Source organism: Fringilla coelebs, assembly GCF_963513975.1.
Source record: "Fringilla coelebs genome assembly, chromosome: 24".
Lineage (NCBI taxonomy): Eukaryota > Metazoa > Chordata > Aves > Passeriformes > Fringillidae > Fringilla > Fringilla coelebs.
In genome coordinates, this window is record NC_140050.1 from 2,529,973 (window position 1) to 2,544,399 (window position 14,427).

At 56.2% G+C, this 14,427-nt stretch overlaps 3 protein-coding genes across 3 annotated transcripts; 2 read left to right on the forward strand and 1 right to left on the reverse strand.

The window, feature by feature from the left end:
- The first annotated feature begins 58 nt into the window (after positions 1–58).
- Positions 59–4,121, forward strand: CD320 (CD320 molecule). Its single transcript, XM_084221217.1, has 5 exons — positions 59–270; positions 446–655; positions 1,533–1,604; positions 1,959–2,108; positions 2,438–4,121. The coding sequence occupies exons 1-4, from the start codon at positions 180–182 to the stop codon at positions 2,102–2,104; spliced, it is 519 nt and encodes a 172-aa protein (XP_084077343.1). The 5' UTR covers positions 59–179; the 3' UTR covers positions 2,105–2,108; positions 2,438–4,121.
- A 1,612-nt stretch (positions 4,122–5,733) lies between these two features.
- LOC311162689 (potassium voltage-gated channel subfamily V member 2-like) lies at positions 5,734–8,769 on the forward strand (the record flags this gene model as incomplete). Its single annotated transcript, XM_084221131.1, has 2 exons — positions 5,734–7,142; positions 8,503–8,769. Exons 1-2 carry the CDS (start codon positions 5,892–5,894, stop codon positions 8,767–8,769), a joined length of 1,518 nt encoding a protein of 505 aa, XP_084077257.1. The 5' UTR covers positions 5,734–5,891.
- A 2,671-nt stretch (positions 8,770–11,440) lies between these two features.
- LOC311162555 (bone morphogenetic protein 4-like) lies at positions 11,441–13,817 on the reverse strand (the record flags this gene model as incomplete). The annotated part of the gene is given in 6 exon segments (XM_084220957.1): positions 11,441–11,847; positions 12,209–12,407; positions 12,774–12,896; positions 13,251–13,387; positions 13,503–13,770; positions 13,773–13,817. Coding segments are annotated over 6 exon segments (1,179 nt in total).
- Positions 13,818–14,427: the final 610 nt, after the last annotated feature.

Genomic DNA, 14,427 nt, shown 5'->3' on the forward strand with positions numbered 1-14,427 from the left:
GGCCCCGCCCCCAAGGGCACGGGAGGTGGGAGGGGCTTCCTCAAGGGCGCGCATCCGCGCCCCGCCCTCCCGAGCACCCCATTGGTGGAAGTCGGGGTTGAGCGCACGCGCTTTTCCTGCACATTGCGTTTGTAGCGGCGGGACGACCCCAGTGAGTCCCTGCGGTGCGGGCCCGCGGCATGGCTGGGCCGCGACTGCTGCCGCCAGGGCTCCCGGTGCTGCTGCCGCTGCTGGTGGCGCTGCCGGTGCTGCCTCTCCCCGCAGGCAACGGTGAGCTGGGGGAGCGGCCTGGCGGGCGGTGCCCATTGGTTCTCCGCGCACGCCCTTCGCTCTCATTGGTTGGAGTCTCGGGCGCTCCGCGCGCGGGGTCCCCCCGTTGCGGGGCGCGGGGGGGGCTCTCCCCGCTGGGCCCCCCCGCCTCCCCTCACGCTCCCGTTCCCCGCAGCCGCCCCGTCCCGCTGCCTCCCGGACCAGTTCCAGTGCGCGCCCGGCACGATCTGCTTCCCCCAGGACTGGCGCTGCGACGGCCACCCCGACTGTGAGGACGGCGAGGACGAGTGGAGCTGCGGGACCGCGACCGCGGCGGAGCCGAGTCCCAGCAGCCTCGCGGTGACCCCGCCGAGGACCTCGGCGGTGCCACCCACCGGCAGCGCAGGTACGGGGCCCCGGGGTGCGGGTGGTGGCGGCAAGCTGGACCGAAGCCTTCCCCGCCGTCTCTGGCCGATCCGGGCAGCTGCGGTCACCGCGGGTGACTGAGTGGAGGAAGCGCTGTGGGGGACGCGAGCCTTCAGCTTCCTTTGGAACGGCAGTGACGCCCCTCAGGGCTCCCTCGGGAAGGGCCTCTGAAGTACATCCTTCCTTCTTCCAGAACATGCAATTCCCAGCAGCTGCTTCGAGAAGGCACTGAAATCTCTCCACCTCCCGAGCTCCTCTGATCTCTGGGGAATGGGCAGGCCGAAGGGAAGAGGATGAGGGGGAAGTCTGGGCCATCAGGGCTGGCCAGGAGCTGCAGACACAGTGTCTGGACTTGTGTCCGGTTGTGCCTGCACCCCAGTACTGTCGATACCAGAGCCCTGGAGCATCTTTTGTCAGAGCCATTGGCTGTCTGGGGTGCTTGGGAAGGCACTTCTGGCTTCCCTCACCCAGGGGTTTCTGAGGGTGTGGAGAGGAGGGGGATTACTGTAGGTGCTAGAGACTGGGTTTGTGTTTGATGTCTGCACCTGTTCAATTGGCAGGTGAGGTGAAGAGCTGCATTTTGGTTGTACCTGTGGCTTCTCAGTGCCACAAGAATAGGCTGGGATGCTGCAGTTCCAGCTCCAGATGGGAAATTTCCCACCTTTCCCTGCTATGCATTTCCAGTAGAACTTTTTTCCTCTGGTAGTGGCAGATAAGGTTTTGCTTGAATTGAAAAAAGCCTTTTGGTGCTCTTGAGGTGACCTGGGAACTCAGCCAGGTGTAGATTGGAGACTGCTTTGAGTGCTGACCATAAGGCGAGTTGAAAGCCTCATGGACTTGTTTCTCTTTCCTCACAGAGCCTACAGCTGCACTTGAGGCCTCTGTGCCATCGAGGAGTCAAAGTTACATGTGGATCTTGATTGTTGCAGGTATGTGAGACTCAAGAATGCTGCACATGGTCTTGGACCTACCTACCTTGGGCTATAAATTGAGTATCCTGATGGGATCAATTCCAGACCTCTATCAGGAGCTGCTTTTGCTGCACTGGGAGGACTAAGGGAGGCCTGACACCACAGCTTAACTATTGTTCTGCCTTGGGTGTGTTGTGTCCTTGGAAAGGCCATTCCATGCAATTTGGCACTAGCTTACCTCGTTTCTGTCTTTCCCTTGCCCTTGAGGGACACTGCTCATCTCTGGTTGTTGGCTCAAGGTGTTGAGCAGCAGTGCCCTGTCCCAACACCAGAGCAGTGAGTGGGTTTCTGCTTGTGCACTCTCCTCTCTAGGGCTCCTGATTATCCTGGTAGTGGCAGGTTCTGTTGCTGTGTGGGGTCTGTCCAAAGCAAAACGCAGATCTGACACCTCCAGTCTTGAAAAAGCCTCCAGGGAACAGCTGATGCCTGGCAAGGTCCAGAAAGGCTCCTTGCCCTGAAAGGGTAAGTGTTTTGCATCCCACTTGCTCCGAGTGCCTGAGGGAGAAATTCATTCTTGCCTTGTGCTTCTGGCTTCTAGAGCTTTACCCTTTGGGGGTAGGTTTTCCCAGCTTCCCTGATGCTTGCCAACCCAGGGGCATGGGGTTTTGGTCTGCCCTGCAGCAGCAGAACTCTCCCCTTTCCTCCCTGCTGCCAAGGACATGGAGCAGTCCTGCTGAGATACTGATCTTCTGGTGTGGGACTTTTTCCTCTACTTTGCATAAATTGAAGTCAAACTAGGTTTCTTCCCAAAGAACTGTTAATAACCAGGTGTTTTTCTGGCTTTGTAACAGGGATCCTTATCCCAAGGTGATAAGGTGAGACTAGCCTGGTCTGTCTCCTGCTCACCATAGAGCCTGACTGAATTGGACATCAGCTCTCAAATCTGGATTGTTACACTGGAATACCAAGAGGATGCTCCCTTTGTAAATTGGTCTTAGATTGTAGGACTGCCTTGCCTCCAGAAATAGCACAGGACCTTCCCTGGCACTGTTACATCAGCCCTCCCAAAGGTAGAAATGCCTTCATTATTCTGCATGACAGTCGTTCCTGCTGATGTCCACCACTGTGGCCTTGGACTCGAAGATGTTTTTCTTCTTGAGATGCCAGGTGCTGTTCAACTATCTCCTTCCACTTCCAGCCAAGAGCCTTTTTTCATCTGTCCCATTCTTCCCCCTGGATTTTGTCAAGGAACAGGAGCTTTCTCACCTATTTCCAAAAGCACTCACTGCCTTCACAGGTCAGACAAATACTCCATGTTTGCACTACTGTTTGATGCTGCTCAGTCCCATGCACGAGAGGCTTTTACTGACAGTGCCACTGTGGGGGTGACAGTTGCTCTAGCATTGCTGTGCAGTCACCTGAGCCCATGTGGGGCAAGGAGCTCCTTGGCCCTGGGCCGGCAGCTCCTTTCACACTCCCTTCCACAACATCTCCATTCTTGGCAGACCTGCTCTGCCCACCCCAATGCTGAATGCTGCATGGGGCTCCTCTTAACACTCTTAATGGCGTCTTCCTTACAACTGTTCTGACATGAGTGGTCCCTCGAGGGTCTGTACTGGGAGCAGTGCTATTCTGTGTTTTCATCAGTGCATAGAGTGAGATCAGATGGACTCTCAGCCAATATGAGGATGAGACCAGGCTGAGGAGTGCAGTTGTGGAGGGGGATGTCATCCGGAGGGACCTTCAGGCCTGCAGGAACCTCATGAACTTTGATAAGGTCCTGCACTTTTGTTAGGGCAAACCCTGGAGAAGAGATGGCTCAGGGAGCCTTGTTGTGTCTTGTCCATGTCTAAAGGGGGATTGTAAGAAAGATGGAAAGGGGCTTTTCACCAAGGCCTGTAAGGACAAGGGGCAACAGGTACAAACTGACAGAGGGTGGGCTTAGGTAGGACACAAAGGAGGGTTTATGGTGAGGCCCTGGCTCAGGTTGTCCAGAGCAGATGCAACTGCCTCATCCCTGGGACCAAGCTGGACAGGGCTGTGAGCATCTTGGTCTAGTGGAGGTGTCCCTGGAAATAAGTCATGTCTTTGGGCAGGGCTCCACGTGCCACTTAGACAGTGTCTGACCCAAGAACTGAATGCTGTGTACCTCTCAGAACTGACTGTGCAGGGGCAGATTAGTGCCCAGTGCCTCTGGTTCAGTGTTGGCCACGTGCACCTTGCACAAGTGATCACTAAGTGCGCCAAGCTGCTGCCTTGGCTGCTGACCTCTGTGCCTTGAAGGTGGGAACTTGGCTTGCCAAGCAGACACCAGTCATCAGCCTTGGAGTAGGAGTCTTCCGCTCCTGGATAGCGTGTGAGTGCTGCCATACCCCCTGGGAGTAACTTCTATATGTGGTATGGAGGCCTGAGTTATTCCAGGGCTGCTATTTTTAGTACCAAGGAGTCATTTGCAAGGACACACATAACCTTCTGTTTCCATAGGGACAGACAGAGATAGCTGTGGTGACTGACACAGGAGAATAAAGAATGTGAAATTAACAACTTCTGGAGTTTTTATTTTTCCTGGATATGTGCATTTGCATGGATTCTGTATTTGGGAGGCCAGGGGCTGCATGACCTTTGGATTGTCACATCCTGAGAAAGAGGACTTGGGGTGGGTGGGCTGGCATGGGGCGCTGTGGGGAAGCCAGTGCTGCTGTGCCTGCCTGGGACAGATGTGACTCCAGCACACACCAGCTGTAGCAGAGAAAATGAAATACAGGAATAAAGCAAACAGAGAGGGTGGGGTCAGGAAGAACAGATGCCACAGTATCACCTCTGCTGCTACTGCTGAACCATGGACAAGGGGGGAGCTCAGCCAAAAACAAGGTGAAAAAAATGCCCAAACTTGTCCCTTCTTTGCTAGAGCAGAACATGAAGCACTGCGGGGCGGGAAGGGCTCCAGGAGTCCTGGCAGGACAGGGCTGAGCTGGGGTCAGTTGAAGCGCTGGTGCTGGCAGGGCCATGTGGCCAAGGTCAGCTGTCGCCAGGCGGTCCCAGATCACGCTCTGAGGTGCAGCTGCCGAGCCCAGCCGGCTGTTCTGTGGTACAAGGCAGAGTGCTTCCTCCCTGCGATGGGGGAGTGAGGCCCTCGGGCAAACTCACAAAACATTGCAGGTTTTGCTTTCTGTTCCCTGAGCTGAGTGCTTCAGGGTTGAAAGAAACACATTTTATGGATCTTGTGCCAAAACTCGGGGCTGTGTTTCTGATAGCAATTTCCCTTCCTGGAATTGTTTTTGTTGCTCTAATCCCCAGGCTCAGAGACTTCAATTGTAGTGGAGCCTGAGGTGTTTTTTAGGCCAGGAGCATCTTTGTGCTCCATGTCTCTGTATTTAATTAGACCAGTTCATGGAGATCAATGTGATGTTTTCATGTTGAAGTAGGATCATGTTCCAGGATAAGATCTCAAAGATCAGCCTGTTTAATTTTGGTTCCCCTTTTACTTGTAAATCCAAAGGATTATTTCCTCCTTTTCAGTTCCAATATTTCAGAGGAACTTCTACTGCCTACTTGCATTTCCAGTGTCCTGTTCCCTGTTCCTGTCCCTGCCTGGGTGAGTCGTGGGGCTGAAGGCTGATGTGACGGCACAGGGCAGGGGCACAGGGCAGCTTGTCCCTCAGGGGATCTTCTTGGACACTGTGGAGGTGGTGTCTTCACCTCATCCCCTCTAAATCTGCACGATGGGACTCGAGGTCATGACCATCTCCCTTCCCTGTGACAGCTGACAGCCAGGGCAGCTGCATTAGCCTTTAACAAAGGTCTGGTGCCAAGAGCAGCATCTGGTGTGGGGATACAAAGCCAGTATAAAACCTGCATGTCTGCACCTTCCTGTCCCATCAACAGAGGATAAATTGAGGCAAGTTTGTGCTGTTTCCACTTTGCTGTCATGAATGTCCTTCCAGGAAACAGCATCCAGCAAATGCAAACAGCTAATAAGAACAGAATAAGGGAAAAGAGAAGTGCAGAGCTAGAAATAGTTCCTTACATAAAGGACTAGTGCCTCAATCTCATTAGTGTCTTAAGGAGCGGGCACTTGGCCGCCTCCGACCGCTACGATGCAAACCCCAATCTGATCAGCAATCGGCTTTGGGACCCCGGCAGGTGCCACGTGGCACTGGGACACAGCTGTGTCTCTCGGGCAGCCACTCCACTGCCCCAGCACTCGTCCCAGTCAGCGTGTGGCCAGTGGGAGCATTCCCATGAAGGCAGAGCTGCTGTCCTGAGGCCGGTAACAGGAGTCACTGCTTTGGGAGGCCGGGCACCATGAGGCAGCAGCAGATCAGGCGCGCGAGTCTCTCGGCCAGCCTGAAGATAGGGGATCACCGGGGCCGCTGCCGGACCCCGGAGGAAGAGGAATCCTATATCCCATTTGCACAGGATAGCCTGGTAAGGCAATGGAACTCCATGCAGAACGTGGCAGATGGTAACCAGGAGAAGAGCCAGACTCCCATCCAAAGGAACAAGTATCTGCTCAACATTAATGTGGGTGGCAAATTGTTCCAGATAGCTTACAAGGTACTTGCCCAGTATCCCATCACCCGGCTTGGGAAGCTGGCGCTTTATACAGACCCCGTGAAGAAGCTGCAGCTCTGCGATGACTACTTGGTGCAGAAGAATGAGTACTTCTTTGATAGAGATCCTTCAATTTTCCACTACATCTTCCACTTCTACCGCAGTGGGGTCCTGTGGGTGATGGATGAGATGTGCCCCAGTAACTTTGTGGAGGAAATCGAGTACTGGGGAATCCATTTGAAATACTCCCAACGTTGCTGCCGGATCCTGTTAGAGGAAAAGCGAGATGAACTCAGTGAGTACCTGAAAATAGAGAAGGAACTAGAGGCAGAACTAGAGCCCCTGGAGTCAGGGACGCAGTTTGATGGCAAGTTTCTGGGTCGGTTTCGGAAGATGGTCTGGAACCTCATTGAGAACCCCTACTCTTCTGTCCCAGCCAAGATCATCGCTGTCATGTCGAGCTTCTTTGTGCTTATCTCCATTGTGGGCATGACACTGAGCACAGTGGAGGAGATGAAAAACAAGACAGGGAAAATGTGGATGGAGCAGATGGAGATGATCTGTGCCATCTTCTTCACCTCTGAATACCTCATGCGGCTCATATCCTCCTCCAGCTTCAAGAACTTTCTGCGGGCAGCGTTTAATGCTATAGATCTGGTGGCCATCCTGCCCTTCTACATCCAGATCCTCTTTGAAAATCTGGATGATGGAGACATGCAATACCACGAGGAGCTGCACAAGGTGGAGAATGTGAGCAAGCTGGGCAAAGTCCTCAAGCTCATCAAGCTCATGAGGATCTTCCGCATCCTCAAGCTGGCACGTCACTCTACTGGCCTCCGGGCCTTCAGCTTCACCATGCGCCAGTGCTACCAGCAGGTTTGCTGCCTCCTCCTCTTCATTGCCATGGGGGTCTTCACCTTCTCTGCTCTCATACACTCGGTGGAACATGATGTCCCTGGCACTGACTTCACCAGTATCCCCTGCGCGTGGTGGTGGGCAGCGGTAAGGTGTGAGCAGCTTCTTGCAGAGGAGGGTGGGGGAGGCTCTGTGGATAGGGACTGCCCCCGTGCTCAGGGGATTCACCACTGCTGCTGGGCAGGAGGCAGGAAGGGCCCAGCTCAGTAATGGTGGGAGTGACCTGCGTGCTCTGAGAAAAGGAGTCAGAGGTTTGGACTGAGCCCAGAGGCTCAAAAGCTGGTGCTGGGGTGGGATGGTGGGACAGAGGTGGTGGCTTGGGAACCTCCAGGCCTGAGTTGAACAAGCGGGAGGTGACTCAGCTTTATCTGTCATGGGACCCAAGTGTTGCATGGATGCAGCCTGTGGGTATGGGGACAGCCACCCTGGACAGCCTAAGGCCTGGGCAGCATTGCAGCCCTGCTGAGCTCAAGGGGCACAAGAGCTTGTGGGTCTGTGATGGGGAACCCATAGCCACACTGTGACTATGGCTGCATGTGGCACCCACAGTCACACTGTGCCTCAGCTCGTGTCATGAGAGCGGACACAGACTGGGCTGTGCTGCCCATTCACTGCCCTGCTTGGGGCAGGAGCTGGCAGCTCTGCAGAGCTGAGCACTGTAATAAACCTGGCATTACCTCCAAGATGGGGAGCAGCTAAAGCACTTGAGAGTCACAGGTTATGAGGACATTTTGATTTACAGATGAAATGATCCTACAGATCACTTCTGCTCTTATAATCCCCTTTAGCTACTGAAGGCTATCTGCTTCAAATCCATCCCTCCTCGAGGAAGGGCAAAATCACTCAGCAACATCAGCAGGTTCAAGCATTTCAACATCCCAGGCTAAGCCTTTCCCTGGGAGCACAGCTCCCTGCCAAGCCCACAACTCTCTGGCCTCAGATCTCACCCTAGCCCTGCTCCCCATTTACTAAACATGGTTCATTCCCAGGCAATGCTTCTGTTTCCCCTGGAGGGAGGCTCCGGGAAGCTTTGTTTGTCTGGGGCCAGGCAGCTCACAGCCAGGAAGCTCTGGAGCCATGGCTCTGAGGGGGAAGGAAGCTCCTGCAGATGCTGACTGCTGGGGAAGGCTCAGCTCAGGGGTCTCCAGCTGCCTTTGAAGAGACACACACAAAAGCAGTGAGGGAGCAGGGTGTGGCCTCCAATCTGCGTTTCTGGGCTCAGCCAGCCCTTTCTTTCATCTCTCTAGGCCTGGACAGTGGAGCCCTGGCCACGCAGGTTCTGGAGAGGGTTCAGCTCAGCTGGCTGCCATCAGGGTCAGGGTCTGGCACTGGTCACAGGGGACAGGTGGCTCCACAGAGGGGCAGGAGGGAGTGAGTTTCAGCACCGGCTGGTGGGGTCTGCTGGGCTTGTTCCCATGGGAATTTATCCTTTTCTGTCCCTGCACAGGTCAGCCTCTCCACTGTGGGCTACGGAGACACTGTGCCTGACACAATACTCGGCAGGATGGTGGCATTTGTCTGCATCTCCTTTGGCATCATCCTCAATGGAATGCCCATCTCCATCCTCTACAACAAATTTTCTGACTACTATGCCAAGCTGAAGGCCCATGAGATGAGCCAGTCACTTCAGCTTTCCAGGAGGATCCGGCTGAAGGAGCGAGTCCTGCGGAAGTTCTCAGAGTGCTGGAGCGCTGACCCCCGCTATTACCGCTGACCACAGGCTCCCCACCCCCAGACATCCCCTGTCCTGGCCATCCTCCCTGTAGGTCCTGTCCCCCGGGGAGGCTCCGAGCTATGGGCAGAGTCACAACAGTGCTGGGGCTCTGCTGCTGCACAGGGGCTGCTCCCAGCTGGGACCTCTCTCACTGCTGCTGCTGGGCAATGCTGTCCTGCAGAGCAGTCAGTCAGGGCTGTACGGACAGGGCAGGATCTTTGTCTGCCCTGGGCTGAGGCAAGGGGCACCCTGACAACACAGGGAGTGAGGATGGGACTGAACTGTCACCTGTGTGAGGCAGGTAGCCTGGTGTGACTCATGTAGGTGCTGCTCCACTCCCCACTGAGTGGGACACACACAGGCTCCCCCTGCCCAGGGCCCTGTGACTCCCTCCCAGCCAAGCAGCCCAGGCCTATTCCAGTGTGGGGATTTGAGTGAAGGCTCAGAGGAAAGGCCTTACAGCCATGCATCCTTCCAGCCAAATCTGCTCTTCTTCCCACTGCCCTAGAGTTTGGGTCCTGACTTGGGGTGCTGCTGTGATGGGACCCAGAAGCACTATAGGCACACAGAGCTTGTAGCCAGAGCACCCCCAGGAACAGGATTTATTAAACCAGGCCCAAACCTTCATTGTCATGGATTCTTTTCCAGCCACTATGTGTGATTCAGTAAACTGCTCATCATTTGGGGTGAGGAGGGGAGATCTCCCCAGGACTCACAAGTCCATCAGTGCGTGGACAGGGCTCTCAGGGATGCAGATGAGCCTGTCCATACATTAGTTTTGGAATGAGGTGCCTGGGTGCATTGGAACTGGAGCTGGGAGTGCGTATGATCAGGACACACCAGTTGGCTCTGCTCTGTATTCACATCATGGGAGGCAGTGGGGAGCATGTCTGGGGGGCACAGGGCAAGGATTTGCCCTCCACTGAACCATGTCCAGTGAAAGGACCTCCTGAAGGGGTATACCCTTCCCTTGCGGGAGATGGAGAGAGGGACCTCGGGCTGCAGGGAGGGTTGGCATGGGGAAGGGCCAAGAGCTGCTGGCGCTGCTTCCAGGTGAGCAGGGGGATAAAACTAGTGCTAGCCAGGCCAGGGTACAATTCACTCACTAGTGAGCTGGAGATGCAGAGGTGCCAGGGGACTCCTGGTGTCAGCCTGGGACTGTGGCTAAGCTGCTGATGTTGCAAACTTCAAAAGAGACTTGGAGGAGCTGAGTGCTCTGGCAGGGACAGCCACACTCCTACTGAGAGCTGGACTGCAGGGAACAAGGGGGCTGTGCCACCAGGTGTGAGGGGGCCCCTGCGCTGACCACCAACACCTTTACCCACTTCCCGGTAACCCACATTGACACCCACCCTCTGTACACCTCCCCAGCACTGACCTGACCCCACAGCCCTGGGCAGCTCTGGTTTCCACCCCACTTCTCTTCCATGAGGAACATTCTCTCTGGGCACAGCAGTTTCTTCTGACCATCTTCCCCCAGAGCTCTCCTGCCCCACTGTCCTGGTTTCAGCTGCAATAGAGTTCATTTTCTTCCCAGTGGCTGGTACAATGCTGTATTTTAGATTCAGGGTGTGAATATTCTTGATCACACACTGATCTCTCAGCAGCCAGTTGCTGCTAGGAGACAGGCTGGGCACAGATCAGTGGCTGCTGAGCAACTGGGTATTGGGCATCATTTGTCTGTCTTGGAGTTTATGACTCCCTCCTTCTGGTGTCCCCCTTTTCATTATAAATATTATTAAATATTACCATATTTTATTTTATTTCCATTATTGAACTTTCCATATCCCAACACACACATTTTTCCTTTTCTTTTGATTCTCCTCCCCATCCCACCAGGGTGGAGGGGGAGGCCAGTGGCTGCATGGTGCTTAGTTGCCATCTGGGGTTAAGCCTCAGCAGCTACCACTCACCCGCCCCAGCAGCATCATCTCCAGGCACTTCTACAGACACCCCTATCCCACCCCAGACCCATCACCACATTCCCCCAAGCACTCCCATCACCTGCTCATCTCCCTGCACCCCCAGGTGCAGGCTGATGGGTCCTGAGATCATTCAGCTTTCAAGGAATAGGGCACACCCACCTCGTCCCCTTGCCCCTGGACACTGCGCTGCAGCTGGATCTTCATCCCTCCATGTGCGCTCCCTTCCCTGTGCCTGTGAGATGTCTGCTTGCCCTCTTCCTAACAGCAGTTCAAAGTTCACAGGCAGCCTTTGGAGAACGGCACTTTTAAATAGTTGCTCTGAATTAATTTTACAAGTCACAGCAATGCAGGAATGTACAGACATTTACAGGACATTGTACAGGCAGTTTCTGTCATATATTAGTGCTCTTGCTATATACATATAGTACAGTCTGCAGGAGCCTCTGCATGGGCAGAGACACCCATGCCCCTGCACAGGGCACCCCAAAATGAGCTGCTGCCCTGCGGCTGCTGGTTCACATGGGCTCCTTCGGATTGGCTTAATCAGAGCTCAGCCCTGAGCCTTCCTTGGCTGGCCCTGTCAGGGGGTGACACCATCCTGGGCAGACCCAGCACCCCCTTGCTTTGCTCGTCCCAGTCTCTTTTAGAGGGTTTGTGGGACAGAGACCCCACTGATGCTCTGGAGGGAGTGGGTGCAGCCCCACTGCAGCCCCTGCAGGTGTTTCCAGGCCCCTGCTCCTCCTGCCTCAGTGGCAGCCGCAGCTCCCGGCCACCATGTCATCGTACTGCTTGAGGACCACATTCTCGTCATCGTCGAAGTAGAGGAGGTTGATGGAGAAGAGCTTGTCGGGCACACAGCAGGGGCTGCTGACACCCTCGCTCAGCTTCAGGGCATTGATGATGGACTGCACTGTGGCGTGGTTTGTCGGCCGCATGTTCTCGCCCAGAGGGAAGGGGCAGGAGCCTTTGCAGTGGAAGGCGTTGTACCCCCGTGGTGAGATGATCCAGCCAGACCAGCCAATCTCCTCAAAGTCCACGGACAAGGGATGCCTCTGGCAGGGCTGGAACCGGTGCAGCGAGCGTGTGCTGCGTGATCTGCCCAGCTTGGGCACCAGCATCTTGGCAGGTAGATCGGGAGCCTGAGGCTTTAAATCTGTCAGAAAGGAGCATCCGATGTCATTGGCCACTGCGTGACCCTGGGTGGAGGGAGAAGATATTGCAGCCCCCCCAGCCACCCCACCCCACAGGTTTTGTCTGCAACCCTCTGGCCTCAGCCCGTCACCCGCCCAGACAGAGCCACCAGGTGGTGACAGCCTCAGTCTCCTGGCCAAACTCAAATCCAGCTTCACATCTGCAAGCAGGCAACACCTCTGAGCAGGCTACACCAGAAAGGAGAGAGCCTCTCCCACCAGCCAGGGGAGGAGGTTTGGATTTGAGGAGCCCACATGTGGGGAGTAGCTCCTGAGAAAGGTATGTTGGCACCGAAGGAGTCGTGCCAGGTGTGTGGGACCCACCTGGGAAACCGGCTGTGGGCAGCGATGCTCCGCGGCGCCCATCGTCTGTGAAAAGGACCAACATGGGCTTCTTGCTCTCGTGGTGGCCCCGGCCAGATGCAAACTGCAGTGGTGGGCGGTCGAGTGGGCTCCCGCCCAGGCTCTGGACTGTCACCAGCAAACCCTGGTTGCTGCTTTCATCTTCAGTCCAGTCGCGAACCTGGGGAACCAAACCAGTGTCACCATGGACCGGGACAGGCACTGCACCGGTGTCCCCACAGGCAAGTCCCAGGCCAGCAGCAGGACGTCGTGAACCGGGACCCCTTGAGGCCACACTCTGTGTGCCATGGGAAGGGATTGCTCCGGGGCTGCAGCACAGGGGACACTGTGGCAGGAGCCAGCACCAGCACACCCTGTGGAGCAGTGGAGACAAGTTCAGGGAAGGAGATGAAGCAGCCCCGGGGCTCTTGGCAGGAATATTTCCTCCCCCTCCCAGAGGATGTATTCCCCCCATGTCACTGCAGAGACTGAAGACAGGAAACTACACTGGAGCCTGAAAGGTGAAAACAGAGGAAAAGTGACTCACAGCTGGCGTGATGGCAAAGACCTCCCAGCCCGAGGTTTGCAGTGAGACAAGCCGTGCTGCCAGCAGCTTCTTCCCTCCAGGGGCATCTGGCTTGTCTTTCTCCAGCACCTGGTACACACTGACCTGGGGAAGGCAAAAGGTGGTCACCCCGGTGTATTCTGCCCGAGGGGCTGACCCTGGACAGAGGTGTGGGGGGAGATGGGGAGTTGTCAGCATGGATTTGTAACAACCCTGGTGTGCCTTTGCTGATGTTTGCACAAGGCAGAAGGATATTTAAGAACCTGCCACAGTTAAATCATCATGATGCTCTGTGAAATATCTGTTCATGTGATCCTAGAGCCGGGCTGTGTTCCCACTGCAGGCAAATGACCACAGTGTGCCAGTGGTACCCCTGGGCACAGGCTGGGGCACAGCTCTGCCCCCATCCCATCTCATCCCCGTCCCTGTCCCCATCCCCGTCCCCGTCCCTCTCCTCACCTGGCAGAAGTGGTGCCTTTTGGGCCCATCTGTGACCCTCGGCCAGAGGCGGAAGAGGTGCAGCTCTGCCGTCAGGATCTTCTCGTTCTTGGCCACGCTGGAGAGGACGAACAGGAACCGCATCTCCTCGCTGTGAGCTGGAGAGAAGGATGTGCTGAGGAGAGCAAAACCAGGGGCGGCACCGGCACCGGCCACGTTCAGCCCCTCCCCACAGACGCATCCCAGCACCGCGGGGATGACCCCCGCCCTTACTTTTCTCCAGGAAGCTGCGGACGGTGTTGCCCTCCAGGATGTCAGGGTTCTTAGTGACACCATCCGCATTGGCCACAGTGTTGAATAGATCCACCATGTACTGGGGCGGCTGCTTGAAGTGAGTTGGGGGGGCCGGCGGGTCTTCCATGCCAAAGACTTCCAGGAGTTTTTTCAGCGCCTCAGCCCGCCGGCTCTCCACGCTGGCCGGGCTCGGGCACGCCGTCTTGGCCAGGGCCAGCAGCAGCAGGACAGTCCGCAGCATGGCTCTGCCCTCGCTGTCCCCGCACAACTCCCCCGGCTTCCGCAGTGCTGCATTTATAACTCACTGGAAAGCTGGACTGGAGTGAAATATGCACAGGAGCAATCAGGAGGGTAAAGAGAGCTAATTGCCATGCTAACAAGGTGAGAAGCCCGGCTCCCGGGCCCCCTGCATCAATTAGCCCCAGTACACAAGCGGGAGGCAGGACGGCTCACCAGGCGCTCCCAGGGCGGGCAGGGGAAACGGGGCTCTGGGGCCAGCAGGGCCTTGGCGGGGCTGCATTTGCTCTCCGTAGGAGACTAACTGGATTTTAATGATGGCACTAATGGGACAAATCGGAGGACCTTTGTGTGGAGGAATGCAGCCCATCAAGATGAGCATCCCCTGCCCGGGCCGGTCCTGCCCCTCTCGCAGCCGGGCTGAGAGCGAGGATCGTGGCGGGGGCTCAGTGTCACCCTGGTGTCCCCACACCGTGTCCCTGTCAGTGTGCAGGGTGGGGTGCCCGGGTCCCCTCTCTCGGTGGGGGCAGCCCAGGCTGTGTGTCCCGCCAGGGAGCCGGGGCCACGGGGCAGAGCAGGCTCCAGCAGAGGAGCGGGCGGTGCTGCGGCCCGGCCTGTGGGGTCACACCGCAGCAGCAGCAGCAGCATCCTAAGCCAGCTTTATTTT